The 18,683-nt window shown below is 36.4% G+C and overlaps 1 protein-coding gene and 1 pseudogene across 1 annotated transcript; both read left to right on the forward strand.

The window, feature by feature from the left end:
- Nucleotides 1–18,683, forward strand: part of LOC125278694 — a 368,525-nt pseudogene that overhangs the window by 187,310 nt on the left and 162,532 nt on the right.
- Nucleotides 1,541–9,322, forward strand: LOC125248273 (galactose-specific lectin nattectin-like). Its single transcript, XM_048159996.1, has 7 exons — nucleotides 1,541–1,656; nucleotides 6,309–6,390; nucleotides 6,742–6,777; nucleotides 7,708–7,787; nucleotides 8,165–8,296; nucleotides 8,752–8,860; nucleotides 9,160–9,322. Exons 2-7 carry the CDS (start codon nucleotides 6,333–6,335, stop codon nucleotides 9,216–9,218), a joined length of 474 nt encoding a protein of 157 aa, XP_048015953.1. The 5' UTR covers nucleotides 1,541–1,656; nucleotides 6,309–6,332; the 3' UTR covers nucleotides 9,219–9,322.

The following is an 18,683-nucleotide window of genomic DNA, read 5'->3' on the forward strand; positions in this document are numbered from 1 at the left end:
AGTAAATATTTACAATCCTTTTGTTCTGGTCTGGGTATTTAAAGGGAAAGTGCAAAGCAGTCATGTGGGATCTTCTGTAGCCAGAAGCCCCAATGCAGTGATGGGTGAATGTAAAAAAACACAAATCCACCACTGTGTCTATATGCAATTTTTACTCTTAGAGTCATCTTTGAGCAACTGATGTCATGTATTTATGATTTCTGAATTGGCTTCTAATTGGTTATTTGTGTAATTGGCATGATACACTTTTACCTGATGAATAAATATTATATTTCGATTTATTGTGGACTCTCTTGAAATCATTATGACCAGTAGATTAAGGCTGATTTATACTTACGAGTGTAAGCCGTCGCTATGGCGTGAGTTTATGTGTTATTCCCCTTTTGCAAAGAAATGTTATTTGCTTGCTTTTAAGTTAAAGCCATATAAATATGTTTGAAAGCTGCTTAGAAAGTACCTGCAATCCTTAAAATGGTGTTAATGTAGAAACAAATGTATTTGACTTGACTCAGCATGAGATGAGCAAAAGTTTTGAAAGTTAGGTTCCTGAATTTAATGTTTTGTAACCAACAACAGAGCTTATCGAGAGGATACATGGGGTGAAGAAAACGTGTTGAAATCACCAACGGAGATGAGATAGACAAAGACTACAGTGAAGAAGAGCAAGAGTGCTAGAAGAAGACAGAACATGGGTAAAAAAAATAAATAAATAACCCAACAAATTTTAGAGAGCTGACTGCATGTCATGTTTGCAATTGGTTCAAGCCACATTTACCTTCAGATCTTTATTTGTTAAAGAGACTGTCCATGTCCTGATCAGTGGCTTGTGTAGTGTGACTCAAAATGAGAAATAACTGAATGAAGTTTGTGTGTTTAATGCATGAATCTGGAGTAAAAGATTCACACTTGCATGATCAGAATCAGCTTTCTAACTTGTTTTCTGCTGATATCAACTGAGAATCAACATCCCAAACGGGACCGGTGTGGGTGGGAGTATCCGTGGTCTGAAACAGATTTACTAACAGCTTTCACCAGCGCAAAACTTTCCAATTGTTTGGAATTGCATTCTCATGCTAAAATACCCTGTTTAGTATATCTGGTGATTAAAGAATTATGTACATGTTAATTTCTAATTATTAAAAGTGTCATCAGGTATCAATTCCTTACTAATAGTGTACATTAATGTGTTAATGGGTCAAAGACATGTATTTCAGCTTCCAGGTCATTATTGAGTAATATATCATTGTGGTTATGATTATGGTTGACAACCCTACTAATATTACTTATTACTTAACAATTATTTAATAGTCATATGCCTCAACAAGTAAAATCATTACACAATGATACCTTTGCAAATTATTAGATAATGATTAAAGCAGACATCTGAAAGATGAAATACATGGCTTCGAACAATTGTGGTATTACTTCTGTGGTGTTTTTTCTGAGAGTCATGTGATTTAGAGAGATCAGACATCTCAGTAACATGCAGATCTTTTCTGATTGGCTGACACGCATCTTACGTAACATGAGTACACGTATTTAAGCCCACAATGTAGTGGAAAAAGAATACATCAAGAGTTCAAGAAAACAAGACACATCTCTGATATACTATCCAGCAGAAACACTCAGTTTGCTGTTCGGAGCACATTTCCTGAGGTTTGACTTTTCTACATTTACATTTATTTCACTTTTAGCCGACTAAAACCCATTTAATCATTTTTGATTTGTGGGGCATTTTGGGAATGTTAGTTATGTTGGAACATTTCCAGAACAGAGCTTAGATTTTTTTCATTATTATTATTTGGTTATTCAGAATGTAGATTATGTTTTATGTTGTTTGGTGAATTAATGATGCTAAAATGCTCAATGCAGAAGCGCTTAACATGTTTTAATGCATTCAACAGTAGCTAATGTTGGAGGATACACCATCGATGATGCAAGCAGAATGTGATTAAGTCATTTTGAAAAGTGATTATTTTTGGAAGACTTTTATTTTTGACGGGCGTTGAGGCTGTTGCACGTAGAAGTGTGTGTTGAGTCGTGTTCGAGAAGGTTACCTCAATGAAGTTTATCAGGGCTTAAGTCGGTTAAATGATTTAATTACGTTTTGATTGAGAAGCAGTTATGGATTAATTAGATGCACAGATTGCAATTATCTTGGCCGATTGCGATGTTTTTTTGTAAGTGTGACCTGCCAGTGCTGTTTTTGCCAATTCTGATTTTCTCTCTAAGAACTATTATTGACAGCATAACACAAATCTACTTTTCTTCAATGCTAAATTTAATTGTCATAAAATGTTATTAAACATTACAATGTTCTACAGTATGTGCGTTGTTAATCTGTTAATCATTCAAATGAGGGAACATTGTGCACACGATTTCCGTGAATGATCATGTGCGGGGCTCCATACGTTATTGCCTGTGGAATGTATTCAATGTTATTGTATGACTGTCATCAGCGTTGGTCAGTGCAGTGAATCAATGCTATTGAAACTGTTAATAATACAGCTCAGCTGACCCTTGTAAAGTGGAGATGAAAATTAAAATATTCAACACCTTTACATCTATCTTTGAATGAATCCGCGTTCATTGAATGAACGGTTTGAGGATTTGCTCAAAGACAGTCCCAATGTAACTGCACTGAGGGACAGTCTCTCTAGAACACACAAAGGCAAGCATTGCTGATACTGGAGAAATATCAGCAGAAAGCCTCTCGTCAAGTGAGATTCAAGGTTTGGAACTAACTGGTGTACATAACAATAGCCTAATCAGCTTATTGTCAGGTTTATGTTCTGTTATGTGGACCGTTATTTTGACATTCTTTTTTGTTCACTTCATTTCCTGTTTCAGTGCTCTGTTTAGTTTTGTTTTCATGCCACGTCGTAACACTTATTCATATAGAAATAAATAATAAATGGTGATAATATCACGCTATTGAGCCACTCAAAATTACCGCAAGGGTCGAGTTCTCATTGGCCTGATTGTGTTCAGCTGTTCCTCATGTGCTCTGCTCCCGTTATATCGTGCTTCCTTCCCTCATGTCTTTGCTGGTTTGTTGAGTTCATTGTGTTTCTTACAGATCTTGTCAGTCAGTGCTGGATTTAGTTCCCTGCAAGGTTGCAGTCTTGTTTTATTTCTTTGTCTTTTTGAGTCTGTGTGTGTGTGTGTGTGTGTGTGTGTGTGTGTGTGTGTGTGTTGTGTTGGTTCCTGTGTCCTGTTCCACCCTCATTGACTCCCCTGCAGTCACTCTAGTGCTGGTTTCATCTCACCAATGCCAATCCTCTGGTTCCTTGAGCCACTGTCAAGTTTCCACCGTCGGCAGAGAGCCTGGAGTTTCTCATCCCTGACCAGTCTGTTCTCCTGCCCTAATGTCTGAACTGTGTTCTCACCTGTCTTGTGTTTTGTCTTTTGTTAAAAAATATCACCTGCGTCTGTGTCCTTCCTTCTCAGAATCCTGACAGAGACAGCCCTATGTATGGACAGGCACATATTTTGGCTTTAAGAATTTTGCTTAAGCTCCCAATGTGGACAAGTGAAAGCCAGATGTTTGTATCTAATAATATTCCTACTATGCATGCTTATCAGCCACCAGCTCAGTCACCTTCCCCACAGTACATTTCCCAGCATCCCTCCTGATCCACACCTGCACATCATTACCTGCACTCTCCATAAAGACTCTCTTCTCCTGCACTCCCTTGTCTGGTCCTGTCGATGTGTATCAGTATGTCTAATGTACGTCAACTTGTGTGATAATCTTCACGACCCTACCTGTTACTCTAGCTAGTGATAGGCAGATCGAGGCTTCGTGAAACACTGAAGCAGTTGAAATGTGTCGTAATGTGTCGAGGCTTCGAAACAATCTGACACCCGTCTCCACGGTGACCCCTAGTGGTCAGAACAGAACCTTTTACAAATGTATTGCAAATGTTTTATTGAAAGTAAAATCTATCAAATGCAATTAACTAATCATCTAATAAGATTGAATATAGAGTGTCTGTATAATATGTGTTCTTTTATCAATTTTCAAGGCTTGTTTCTCTGTTCAATGGCTCAAGATAAACAGGCAAATAAGAGATTAATAACTACCATCATTCATTTTAATTATTCTAATGTCTAATTAAAACATCTACAAATGTATAAAACTGATCAGAGATCAGGTAAAGCCCACAGAAACTTGTTCAATAGTTCTCTTTTCACTTTCACTTTATCATCGCCCTCTACCGATGAACCAATTTCAATCTGTTGACGTGATGATACAATGAAGCCTCATTTACTGAAATCACATGACTTTGGCAGTTTGATACACGCTCCGAATCACTGATTCGAAACAAAAGATTCATAAAGCTTCATGAAGCAGTGTTTTGAAATCGGCCATCACTACTTACTAGTGATCCTGATTTATCTCATGTCTTCTGTTCCTTGTGTCGTATCCCTGGATTCTCCACTCAGCCTGCATCACCGTCTTCACTGCAATACATGGACTGTATTACCACCAGCTAAGTTCACCATCTGCCATTCAGTGACTGTTTCCTCTTACCTGTTCACTTTTAGCCTGCTCTCTAATACCTCCAATAAAGCACTGTTTGTTTGCTGCTCACCTCATCTGTCCTCTTCTGTGTTTGTGACAATGCTGTGTTAAGGAAATATATGTATCATTTCATGTTGTCACAATACTGGAATTTCTAACTTTGACACTATACCTACGATACTGATATTGATATTCAATACCACAGGGAAAAAACTGCTAGAGCAATCGGGCCTTAAAATTGTAATCATCAAAAGATAAATATAACAAGGCAAGAACATGACAATAAGATTTATTTTTACATGAACAAAACCACCTTGAGGTAGTGCACTTGTTCAAAAGCTTGAGATTATTGCATTATGAAAGTATGACAATCAGTAAAAAATAAACAAACAAACAAACAAAAAACAGTACAACCTTTTCTATTTTCAAGTGAAATGTTTTTCTGTTTCTTTTTTTTTTACTAAGTGTGCGAACAGGATTAGTTCATTCAGACTTAAAGGTCCAAATTGCAGTTTAAATTCAGTTTCAAAGGGCTCTACATGATCCCAGATGAGGAATAAGAGTCTAAACAAATCTACTCTTAATAATAATAATAATAATAATAATAATAATAATAATATAATAATAAACTTTATTTTATATAGCGCCTTTAAAAGTTACATCTCAAAGCGCTTCACAGAAACATATAAATACAATAAACATACATTAAAGCAAATTTAAAAGAGAAAGATGCATTATATAAAAAGCAAAACAGAACACATTTATAATAATAATCACTTGTATGCAAGCCTAAAAAAATAAGTTTTAAGTGAAGATTTAAAAACACTATAAAAGTCAGCATGTCTGATCTCATTGGGAAGAACATTCCAGAGTTTGGGAGCAAAAGAAGAAAAAGCCCGGTCACCCATAGAACGTAAACACGTTGAAGGAACAATTAAAAAGCCAGAATCAGAAGAATGAAGATTGCGTCTTGGGGTGTATGCAGTTAAAAGTTCGGACAGATATTGTGGTGCTAAACCATGCAAGGCCTTGTAGGTGAGCATGATAATTTTAAAATCGATGCGAAACCTGACCGGGAGCCAGTGCAAGGACTCCAAGATGGGAGTGATGTGCTCACTTGTCCTGGACCTTGTCAGGATTCTGGCTGCTGAGTTTTGGACATACTGCAATTTGTTTAGGGTAGATTTAGAAACCCCAGCAAGCAGAGCGTTACAATAATCGATGCGAGAAAAGACAAATGAATCGATCAGTTTTTCAGCCGCTGAGAAAGATAACATGGGGCACAATCGTGCAATGTTTCTAAGATGAAAAAATGAAGTTTTGACCATATTCTGTACATGAGGATCAAATGTTAAATTTGCATCAAATATCACCCCCAATTTTTTTTAATTTTGTTTAAAACTCCAAAGCAGAGCCATCCACCATTAAGGTTACAGCATCAGCTTTGCGAATTTGTTGGGGTGAACCGATGAGCATGTCGCTGTTGAGACAGAGAAAATTATGAGACATCCATATTTTTATCTTAGAGATACAATGTTCTAGAAAGCCAACAGCCGTATTATCACCAGGTTTTGAATGAATATAAATATGGGTGTTGTCTGCATAAAAATGAAAATTGAAAATTTAACCACAAATGCTCGTCTTGCACTGGCTCTGTGATCCACCAAGTACAAACTATATAAAAACACTGTTTGTACACATTGATCTACTGGGTCTTGTCACAAAAATACAAATCTTTGTAATAATTATTTTTGTATGATTGTGTTTTGAATCTATGCAGAGTTCCAGTGTTCTCTGAGAAACGATGGCGGTCTGGACTGTCTATCTGTCTATCTGTCTTCTGGTCGCTTTGAATGCTTCAGGTAAAACTATTATTCCACATCTCACATCACAACTGTTATTTTACCATGAATTGAAGCACATCTGGGACTCTGTAATGACTGATCAGAAGCAGGAATGATCTAATACAATATGTGCACATGAGTTTGTCTCTGAATTATTATGATAATATTAAGACAATACAACAACAATAATTATATCATTATATCAGCTAAAGTTGTTGATTCTTATGAATGATATTATATTCTTAATTTTGACAATAATATACAACACCAAAATATGCCTGTTAATTTGCAGTATATATTTATTAGTAGTTGTAGTAGCACTACTGCTAGCAGTTCTGTTTTAAAAATGTGTATTTATTTCTTTTTAAGTGGAAACGCGTCCTGTTGAAATGAAACATTGTGGCGGTAAGTCTTCTCTTGTCTTCTACTCTTGTCAGTGTGTATGTCTAGTACAGTACAAATGTTCAAAACCTGTGCATTTCTCCACCTTAACAAGTGTATGTAACACCTGATGATCATGTTCTCCAGCATGCTTTAAAATGATCTAAAGAGCATCTTGGAAGCTATTTTAAATCCTTTGTTTATGTAAGGTACACTATGTAGCTTTTTAAAATAAACTAAATTTAAATAATGAGTCAATACATCATAAATCCTTCTTAAAAAACATGATGCACTGATTCACTATGGTAAGTCTATTATAAGTGTTTATATTTTAGACCTGTCAGAACAGTTTTCTGACATACATCACTCACCTGTGCGTGTCTAGTCACATCCGTAAATAGAGAAAAGTTGCTCTGGCCGCTTTGACGCGTGTCTGGTGTGGGAGTGGCACAGGTTAGCTGTCACAAGAGCAGGAAAGGAAGAGATGGAGCAGCTGAATCTCCAACCTCTGGAGAATCGTTCGTTTTAAACAAACACAGAGGAGAGTCTGCTAGAGAAAAGAGAACGCGACAGAGCTCGTAATAAAACAAGAATCAACATTAGCTCGGCTTTAGATGGCGAGAACTGATGGATTTGAAATGTAAAAGCGTTGTGGTGATTAAGGAGTTTTTATTACTCGACAGATGAGTGAGGTATTTAATTCCAGGACCAGATAGACTGCCATATGTAGCTCTCTAACAGAGTTCACTGTACAGCATCTTTTGTGAAGCGTCGCCTTCATCTCCACAGTCATACAAAGCACAACTGAAACAGTGTTGCATGCCTTTTTGTTTTTTAACTGATAAAGGGCCAAAAGTTACATAGTGTACCTTTAAATGAAAGTTATTCATTTAATTTCATGAAAGGTCATTAAAAGGTAACAACATAATAACAAACAAAATTTCCATTTAACAGCCTGTGCGACAGGATGGACTGCCTTTGGATGCAGATGCTTCAAGTTTTATAATGAGCTTCGACCATGGGCTTCAGCTGAGGTATGATACATTCAGCTTTTGATATGACATAAAAATAAGAATATTCTTGGATTAACTCTGTAAACATCTGTGACATCTGTCAGTTATCATAGGAAAGTCATTTCAACTTGTTCCTCAGGTTAAAATCAAAATATATGTTAACAGTAAAGATATTACAATGGGCTCCAGGATGTGAACAAACAGTATAACCAGAACCTTTTCTAGAAAAGTAGTCCCATCACAAATGACAGATTTTATATTTCACGGGTAAAATAATAAACAAAAAATAAACAGCACAGTGAGTAAACATTATTTTGATGGTAACTGAAGGCATGTCACAGATTTTGGCAGATTCATTTAAAATAACATTGTGTTTGCTCATGTCTCTGCCTCTACAGTATGCGTGTTCGGTCTATTATAAAGGGAACCTTGCTTCTGTACACAGCCATGAGGAGTACATGTTCATAAAGAACCTGATTAGACGCACAACTTATGGATTAACACGTACCTGGATCGGAGGCCGTAATGCTGTATGCAATCATTTTTCCATCATTCTTTCTGTGTTACTGGGCATTTACAGTTACATTAAAACTCATGTAATACATTTTTCAAAATGCATGAGCATAGATGTGTTTTTATCATTTATTTTTGCTCCTCAGAACAGTTAGTTTAGTGCATTGGCAGCCATGAGAGGCACCGCTCACCATGATGATGTCATACTCCAGTGTTTGTGTTGTGAAACATGATGTGAAATAGTGTGGCTGATAGAGATAACTGAGTGATTTAACCCTTTCTTACACAGTTTTCACATATTCTTTACTGATAACCTTTCTGTGAAATAATTTCATTTCTGTTCAGATTTCTGACATGTTTAAAGTGGGGTTAGGGTTCATGAGGAATCATCTTTTAGATAAATAAAGATCAAACAAAGTCATGTAAAGCTGTGGACATAAACACAACGCTTTTTTTTCTCTTCTGTTCATAGGAGGGACTTTGGTTCTGGAGTGATGGAACCGAAATTAACTATAAAATATGGTCGCCTGGACAACCCAGTAACGGTAAAGATGAGCTCTGCGTTGAGATGAACTCTGTCAGTAAGTAACTTCTGTTAATGCTCATGAAATAACATGATAAATGATCCGTCAATCTGAATTGTGTTAGACCATCAGAAGATTAGCAGATACTGCTTCATGTCATACTGTATATCCAGAAGCTAGAAAATAACTTTTTCATCACAGTTAAAAATGTTTTGTGAACATTCATCACAAAAAACATGTTGCTGATTGTTTTCTAGACATCAAATACTAATACCATACTAAATAAACATTATTTAGCTTTTTCATAATACACAAATGATAAAAAAAACAATTATATTTTTTCTGTCTTTCAACAGATGGCAACTGGAATGATGTGAACTGTCAGGAATATAAGCCCTTTGTGTGTGTGAAATGAACCAGCATGTGAAGAATCAATGTAGAAGAAACAAGCTACTTTGATTCATTTACTTTCCATTAGAAGTGTTTAATGGAGGCTAATAAATGTGTTAAAAAGGTTAATTTTGTTTGTTAGTTTTTTATTTTTTTGTTTATGAATGATAAGTTAATTACTCAGATAAACCTGTGAAACATCATTTAATAATTCACTCCACGTTCTCTCTCTTTTCACACAGTAGCGTTGCACGTGCCCCACTAAAATGTTCCTAATAAATAATTTTTCTGATCAGGTAGATTACAGTAAATGTCTGAAAAGAGGCTTTCTGATTCATAAAACATTATCATTTACATTAGTTTAATTATTTAAAATATGAAGGCTGTTTGCATCGCTAAAGCGAAAACATCCAGTGTGTCCTCTCACGCCTCCTCAAACCTTTACTTTTCACCGCAGAATCCTGGACTTGTTTGGAGGAACAAACCTGCAGAAATTAAAAATGAATAAATGAATAGGTAAATACATGTGATGATAGGAACATAAATAAATGAATAAACGACTTGATGAAATATTATTCATTTTTATATATATATATATATATATATATATATATATATATATATATATATATATATATATATATATATATATATATTCCCTCTTAATTTATTGTTTTCTGCTTTTAAGTGTTAATTATTTCTAATTTTATTTATTTATTCTTTTATTTATTTTTCCATTTATTTTATATTTACATATTTATGCATTCATTCATTTATTTTTATATTTATTTATTCCAATAACTATTTTTTTCCAGATGTATTTATTTTAACATTTATTTATTTCAACTTTTTTTTATTATTTATTTTCATATTTATTCTTACATTTCTTTGTCATGTATGATAATTAAGTGGGTTGGTCTTGCTTACCATTGGTTAATCGTTGATTGAAGCGCTTGTTCGATTACTCTGGCTTTGCAGTGACAGGTTGAAGCTCTCGCGTGTTATTCACCCTTTTTTTGTATTTATTTATTTTTGTTATTCACCTTATTTTCGCAACCACAAGGGTGACACCATTGCGTTCGTTTTGTCATCTTACTTACAGCTGAGAGAGAGACCTAAGCTAGTCGCTAGCGGTAATTCTTTTAGCTGTGTTGGTAGATAATAACAGAAAGCAAATTTGTCACATATTATATGCAGTAGGGGCTGGCTGCAGCCGTAACTCTCCAATAGTATCCAGCTGCAGACCCAAGAAATGCCTCAATAATAATTCACGCAAAACACATGATTCACACACGCATAGCCAATTTCACATGCGTGAAACCTAATTCATATGCTTGAAAAAAATTATACATTTTCAAAAAATTATATATTTTCATAAAATACATTTCACACACACAAAAAACAATTCATAGACATACAACTGTGCACAAAAGTTTTGAATGTTTGAAACTCACAAGTTTATCCTCACATTCGCGTGTGAATCAACTTGGATTTGTGTGTGTATTTCTGAGACTCCCCTGCCACTGCATCCAATCATTCGTACTCTTCAGCCAATCAGATTGAAGATTATTAATTGACCAATCATTATCACATGACCAATCAATATCACCTACCTGGGTGTTACATCATCAGCTGTCGACCAGAGTCTTATAGAGAGGTATATGCAGTTTGATCGTTTCATCTATGTTTACTGAAGTAAATTCAAGCTATAGTTTATTAATTATTAACAGATATAAGCAACTGCTGTTGTAATCAAATGTCCCATTTTGTCCAAAATAAAGAGGAAATTATGCTTGTTTTGTTGTATTTTAGCTGCGGGTACAGAGTTGCAAATCAATCATCTGTGGTCAGTGTCCACCCTATAGCTCCCACTCAGCACTGGCCTCAGCGAGATCAGCTTTCATATTGTTTAAATAGTACATTTTATGAGCACTCATTGTTTAGTGATGACCATATTTGTTCTTGACAATAGTGATACCCTGGACCACCTGTCAGATTTGATGGATCGTGACCTTTGACCTGTCTGACCTCTGTGGCCTCTGGGGCCACCCATGACATCCCCCTCCCCCACGGGCCGCCCACAAAGTTTTTTCCATCTCCCTCCCATGGTTGACTGTAGTATCACCCCCAATGACCTATGACATTGTTGGTGATCCTCCGGGGCCTGATATGACCTTTGTCCACATATTTTGAATAGCGATGTTGACCTGTGAACTGTCAGGATGTCTTCTGGGTGATCAAATGGCAGACGGATGAATTTAAAAGTCGAGGGTAATTTTTGAACTCTGACACGCCATATTTGAGGGTGTGATGTGACGGCATCTGCATTCCGGCTTGCTCTGGTCATTTTATGACGCTAAAATAATAAACATATTTTATGAAATAAAAAATCGGTTGAGTCTCAAGATTTAAAATGGGTCAGATTTTACTGCATGGGTTTGCTAGTGGTTAAAAGAATGAAAAATAAAACAGTAATAAGATTAAATAAGAATTGTTTATTTACAATATTCATAGGAAACTTTAAAACATCGTAATAATGCCAGGAAAAGATTTCCTTGTGCAATGATGTTCGAATGAATTTGGTTTACAAAATGCTTATGAAATATAAAACACACAAAATGAGGTTATCAAGTAGTTGAATATTCATTTTAATTTTGTCAAAGCATAAGAGGTTTTTGTGGACATGTCCATGTTTTTGTGGAGACCTTTTATAGACATGAATATTTTTCTATCACTTTTCCCTAAAACTCCATAATCGCAGTAATTCAAACTGTTGATTACTTATAATTGGTGTTTAGTATATTTAGTATATTTCAAAGGGTTCAATGAATAACAGTCACTTCTTTTAAAAGTTTAAAATTGTATAAAATTAAACATGCTTCTAAAACAGTATTAAAATTATTTATAAAACAACTCACATTTTCAGAGAGCAGGGGAAAAACACTCCTTACTATTTTGATGTCTTAACTTGAATAGCAGAATGCAATGAAGTCTAAAAATCTCTCTCTCTCTCTCTCTCTCTCTCTCTATAAGCACCTTCATGCATACTTTATTTATACTAAGGGTACCCCAAGCTTTTTGGTTCGTAAAAACAACGTTTGAGCTAAGCAAACACATGTGACATAACTATTTTATTCGCTCTGCCCGCTATGAGTTAAGATCGCTATTGGACCTCTGTAGGTTGTGGCAGATAATTCAGTTGGTGATTTATTCTATTTAAAACTATAAGCCAAATAGCCTAATAAAACCAATAGCCTAAAGTTACCCCTCACGCTCTTATAGGTTTTAGTAAAATTGAATAACCATTAGCAGTGTGAGACAAAAACAGAATGCTATGGAATGTTTATACCTGTCGTCTTATACAAACTCATATGCCAGCACTGTCACACACATTTTAAAAGTTTGTTTAAATAACATCTTACCAGAGAGATTGTCACCCTTCACATATGGTTAAATTCCTTTCCAAAAGCATCTTCTGTTGTCTTTCGGTTGCCCCCCTGACATTTGGGTAAATAATCCAGCTCATATGGACATTGATACTTTGATTCGTGAGGGCGGGGAAGTAAGTGGTTACCGTATATTACCGAGATCCCGTTTCAATAGTAAGAGAGATTAACTCTACAGATTTAGCATTACACCGCAAATTTTTACACAATGCTTTTAGCAAAATAGTGGCATTTGCTAGAGACATCTGCGGTGATGCTAGCGTAATCATTATGACCCTCAGGGGGTCTTCTCTTTCATTACCTATTCAACAAGGAGGCGGTCATCATAAACTCACAGATTTAGCACTCGATCAGGTCATCAAACGCAAAAAGATGTCATTATTTTGCCCCACGAATATTACAAATAAATTATGCTTCTCTATCTGTCTTGCGCATTTCCTCAATCCGCAATTGCCCGACAACGAGTTAGAAACACTGGCCGCGTCCATCCACAATGACGCAGGCTTCTCAATTCAAGACAAAATTGGTTTTGGTGATTTAAATTCATTTGAAAGTCTTTTAGACATTAAAATCGTTGTTTTTTACAGGATGAATGCCGGTGCGTTAGAAACATACAAAAATTATGATGAACCCTGTATGGGAAAAAGCACCGTGCGACACCATAAAACATTGCAGACTGTGTAACAAACTATACAACGTCATAGGTCGAGGTGTGGGGGCACAACACAAATGTAGTCCCAACCGTTGCAACCATTGCGGTGAAGATCTGCGTGATCATGGACTACACCAATGCTTCATACAACCCATACCACCCAAGGAACCTAACAAGAATTACATTTTCTATGATTTTGAAACGCGTTATCAAAATGGAAAGCATATAGCCAATTTTGTCTATGCGATCACTATTGAAGGAGAAAATATTGTGGCAGAAGGCTGTATAGCACAGTTAATCACGCACTTCAGACAGCCGCGGTACAAAGGATATTGCTTCATAGCTCATTGTGCTGCTTCTTATTTATAAAATCCAGGCAATTGGTTGATGAAACATTGATTAAAATTAAGATACAATTTTTACAAAACGAAATCCACTTTAAAGAAAGGCTTTCTACAAAACATAACTTAATGAAGTGGTCTAAATCATGTCTGACCCACTCCGTCTCCAGATATATTGTGCATCTTAAAGTAACAGTGTCATAACACTGATTATGAGAAAGAGGGTATTCGTCTCGACCCTGAAAAGATCTCCCACAACCCTGCGCAGAGGTCTATCAAGAAGTTATTGTTGAATATTCTTTGGGAGAAGTTCTCTATGAGGGAGAATCTGCATCAGACTACTCTTGTGATAGACCCCAAGCATTTCACTAGAATTGTTTTTGGTAAAACTGACAGTCTGTCATATTTCACATTCATCTCGGACCAAGTTGCTCTCGTCCAGCATCGCTTTGCAAAAGATGAAGTTCGTGAGACTCATGACATTAATGTGTTTGTCGGTACGTTTACTACGACTCACGCACGCTTAGAGTTGTACAAACTCATGGACAAACTCTGTGACTGTTTGTTATACTCAGACACGGACAGCGTTATTTTCATATCAAGGGAGGGCGACTGGGACCTACCTCTGGGGGATCATTTGGGGGAGCTGACGAATGAGTTAGACGACAAAGATTATATTACGGAATTTTGCTCTAGTGGGCCAAAATCTTATGGGTATCATACCACCAAAGGTAAAGTATGCATGAAGGCAAAGGGTATAAAGCTCAACGCTAAAAATTCCCAAGCTATTCTGTTGGAGAGTCTTATTGGTCTGGTTGAAATCTATGTGACTGCACGTGACAGCATGCAATGCATCCTGGCCCACACCGAAAACATTGTGAGAAATAAATAAAACTCTCACTTTGCACGACAAATTAGTCGTTAAAAGGTTTAAGGTGGTGTATAATAAACGTCGACGTAAAAATGTGATGAAAATGATTTCTAAAAAAATTGAAAACATTGTATATATTTACAGTTGTTGGCAGCCTTTGTATGATGAATTACTGAAATTGCATGCCATTAAATTTGAGTCTCGATGATGATTTATTACCTGTGACCAAAACAAACCTTTTGATTCTGGCCGATCTAATGAATGAAGCAGGTGAGAACAAACAGTTCGAAAAGGTTTTCACTCAATTTGTACATCATCGTAATCTCAGCGCTATTTATGTCGTACAAAATTTATTGAATGGCAATCAAGTAGCGGCGCTAGGACGTCAAATGTGTCCTGGAAATGCAAAATACTTTATGGAGTGTTATCAAGATGCTACCAGCAGGCCTTTTGGATATTTAATGATAGACTATAAAGCAAAAACTCCTGAACAATACCATCTCAGAACCGCCTTGCTTTCAGACCGCCAAGTGGTTTATCTCCCGAAAAAAAGAAGAACGTGATCGGCCGTCATGTCTGCCAGACTTTGTAAACATCCACCACATTAAAACTGATACATTAAGCTATGCCTAAACAACAATGGCTTATTTTACAATCGGCATCCATCGAACTAATTTTAACATTGTGCGAAGTGGCCCTTAACATTCTCTATGGTACGATTCCTATAAACCGGCGACAGTACCAAAAACTTAAAAGGAGAAAAAAGGAAATTACATTTGTGGCCAATAAAAAAAATTGGTCTATCTGCCATTAAGCGAGTCTTCAATCAGACTGGAGAATTTTTTTTTACCACTCCTTAGCATTGCAGTACCTTTATTTCCAGCTTAATATCATCTAGACATGGTTGAGGATGGAGTATGATGAGAAAATGTATTTAGTACCGCAACATCAGCTGTAAAAGCTGAAAAATGAGAATGTTCAATTGAATGTTCAAAATATTCAATAGGTTGTAGAGAACGATCTGGATAAGTCCATAAGAAATATCTTACTCAGGTCTGATTTGAATCAGTATGAAAAAGCTAAACTTTACACAAACATCCTGAGCAAGGCAATCGTGAGAGTAATGTTTTAATATTGTCGCTACCCTATTCCAAACCCGACCATAAAGACAAGTGACCATCAACTATACCTGAAGGTGTCACAGCGCCGCAAAAGGTACGAGATGACAGAAGACCCCCAGGATGGTCAGAGTTTATACACGCGTTTGCAGAGTAAAACCTACGATCTTCTACAGTGCCGAATTATATTGTTAGACAGACAATTAAATCTTTAAAGGGAGATGGTACTGCTAACCTAGAATATGGGACTGCTTCTGATATTGTTACAGCAGAATGTGAAACGCCTTCTAAAAAAACAAAAAGAAAAAGAGCGCTTAGGTCGGGTGCTTCGGAAGATTCCGCGTTCAAATCACCGTCTATCAGTTGAAGTCAATGGTTAGAATTTTGAAATGTCTTGTTTGTTAATATTTGATTTGTGTAATGGCGTGTATATGTTCAGTCTGCTTAAAATTTGAAATAAAAACACAATAAAAAGATTTCAGTTTTAAGTCTTTATTTATAATCGATGCAAATTGAAAACTCAAACATGATTCATACGAGTATTACGCGTTTGCGCACACTGAATACATGAGAATTTTTCATTACACTCATTTGGTTTTAATCTTTTCACAAAGTACGCTACCATTTTATCATTTTTAATATATATAATATAATATCGGTATACAACTTCAGCACATCGTTATAGCTACATCCGTTTATCAAATGGTACAGAAAAAAACACGCAGTGTTGCCCGCAAGTAGCCGATGTGAAATCCTGCACACGTCTGGATGAATATACTACTTAAGATGCGTTGGTTAGCAGAAAGTTTTTGATGGCTCCTGGAAAGCAGTCGCTGTCGGGGGGATTTCCAAAACTGTCGAAAAAATACCCCGTACCGCCTCTATGTAAATAAACAGCCAAACAAGTGTTCACCTGGTAGCAGGGTGGGGTATGTGTTCTCGATTTATAGAGAACTTTACTCGATTTAAACAAACTCGATCTATCGGGTACTTTACAGTGGTTGAAATCAAAGCCTGGGCATGCCCCAGTCTAACGGGGTGATACAGAGACTTTCTTGACAAATAGGCTCGCTGACATAATATTTAATTTGTATGCTACATCACCGTCTCTCATCAGACAGAATTCATCTTTGGCTCTGATCATCCTCAGTTTAATGTCAATCCCATTCAACATCAATTTTTCTTGCAAGAAGATATGGTTCCACTTTATATTAAGTGGCCTTAACTACTATGTACTTTCATATTAAAAAAATAAGTACAATGTACTTATTGGGTTCATACTGAATTGCAAAACACTTTTGCTGCTAGTGAGGTGGATACGGGTAAGGTTAGGGAAAGCTTTGGTGGTATGGGTAGGTTTAAGGGTAGGGGTAAGGTGTAAGGGATGGGTCAACAGTGTAATTATAAATGTAATTACATAATTTAATTACATATGTAATTACATGCAGGTGTTTTTAAAATATAAATACAATGTAAAAACATGTATGTACACAATAAGTGCATTGTATCAAATGATTAATTTAAATGTAAGTACATAGTAGTTAAGGCCACTTAATATAAAGTGGGTCCGAAGATATTGCTGTGGATAGGCGACAATAGTTCCACCACTCTGCTGTTCACTGTGTAGAAGGCCCTCTTTTTCAGACCCCGGTTATGGTCACCGGGTCAGTCACGTCCATATGACCAGCTGTGTCTTTGTAAAACAAGCCCGGCAGAGAAAAGCGATTCCAGCGCATCTTTACTGTAGTTGATCAGACTCTCGATGATACATCGATAAGGATATATACTCGAACTCTGAGGTATCAAACGATCTCCCAGGCTCACATCGACTTGTGAAAATATAGTGGCCCCGGGGTAATTTATCAGGCCAACCTTGGCATCGTCCGGTAAAGCGTTGCTGTGAGGTTTTGTTATTTTAAGACATAGATACAACAGCGTGTTATTTAGGTCGACATAATCATCGCCATTCCCTGCTATAAAAAAAACTCCAAAGGTGAAGAGTCCGATATAGCTGATAAAGGAGGCACTTCTAACATAACCGTTTTTCTCAATAACGGTTTGCGTCAGAGGAACCATGAATAAGTCTAACTCTGACTTGATGCATGCAATGGAGTAATGCCATGTTAGAATATGGTTCTTTTAACCGATACGTTTTGCTTTACAGCTTTCTTATGCTTTCTGCGTACGACTGAATGTTTCTTGGGTCCACGCTTTGTTTTCTTTTTTATCGAATGTCCACGCCTTCTTATAACCGGCGGTTTAGACATTCTCTACGTGCCATGACCATCAAACCCAAACCGTATAGAGATTTAGTATTATCGTTATACGTTCTTGACAAGCGCGTTTGAGACGATGTTGGATACTGTATTTTTAGCAGTCGATTTTAGGTGGGGTTTAGCGATACTGAACCCCCTTTTCAACAGCGTTATGGCCATCCTAAACAGACCTTTAAAGAGACCCCCTAATCCCGCCCCATGCATAACACCACCCCCTGAATACCCCGGTAGACCACCACCAGCTTTGATTTTGGTAATAGTTAACATATTCAGTAGCGTCCATCCTGCGGGGGTTGTAATAAGCCATTTTTTAAAAAAATGGACTGTTTTGCCAGTTTAAAGTGTAGTTTTTACAACGCCTTTACCGCAAGAAAACGGTATGTCACGGTTTTGGTCGTCCTTCAGTTTCGATGGTAATGTCAGTTATGAGCTACTTGTTGAATGATGCGTAATGCGGTTTGTCGTATCCAACACTGACAATATCATTGTTTTACTCATTTTATCAACAGCTTATTGCTATTGTCCAATTTTATTTTCTGCTGATTCTTCATGCATCAGGAATAATTTCATAATTATACTGTTTATTAAGTAAAAGAATGTTGGAGGAAGGTTTTTGAATAGCCTAAATGTAACATTCCCTAATAGTTATTTTTAAATTTTGTTTTTGCAACCATAAAATAATGTTCCCATGACATTGCAGGGTAGTTATTTTTAAATAACATAAACATAGCTCATACAGGATGTTTCCTTATGGTTATTTTTAGGTTATTGTTTTTATAACCATGT

The sequence above is a fragment of the Megalobrama amblycephala genome, linkage group LG1, assembly GCF_018812025.1.
Source record: "Megalobrama amblycephala isolate DHTTF-2021 linkage group LG1, ASM1881202v1, whole genome shotgun sequence".
In the NCBI taxonomy this organism is placed as follows: domain Eukaryota; kingdom Metazoa; phylum Chordata; class Actinopteri; order Cypriniformes; family Xenocyprididae; genus Megalobrama; species Megalobrama amblycephala.

What these genes read in the sequence shown, in the direction of transcription:
- LOC125248273 (XM_048159996.1), top strand. Translation starts at nt 6,333, where the DNA reads ATGGCGGTCTGGACTGTCTATCTGTCTATCTGTCTTCTGGTCGCTTTG. An exon ending in GGATCGGAGGCCGTAATGCT is followed by an intron (nt 8,297 to 8,751) that starts GTATGCAATCAT and finishes TTCTGTTCATAG; the next exon opens with GAGGGACTTTGGTTCTGGAG. An exon ending in CGTTGAGATGAACTCTGTCA is followed by an intron (nt 8,861 to 9,159) that starts GTAAGTAACTTC and finishes GTCTTTCAACAG; the next exon opens with ATGGCAACTGGAATGATGTG.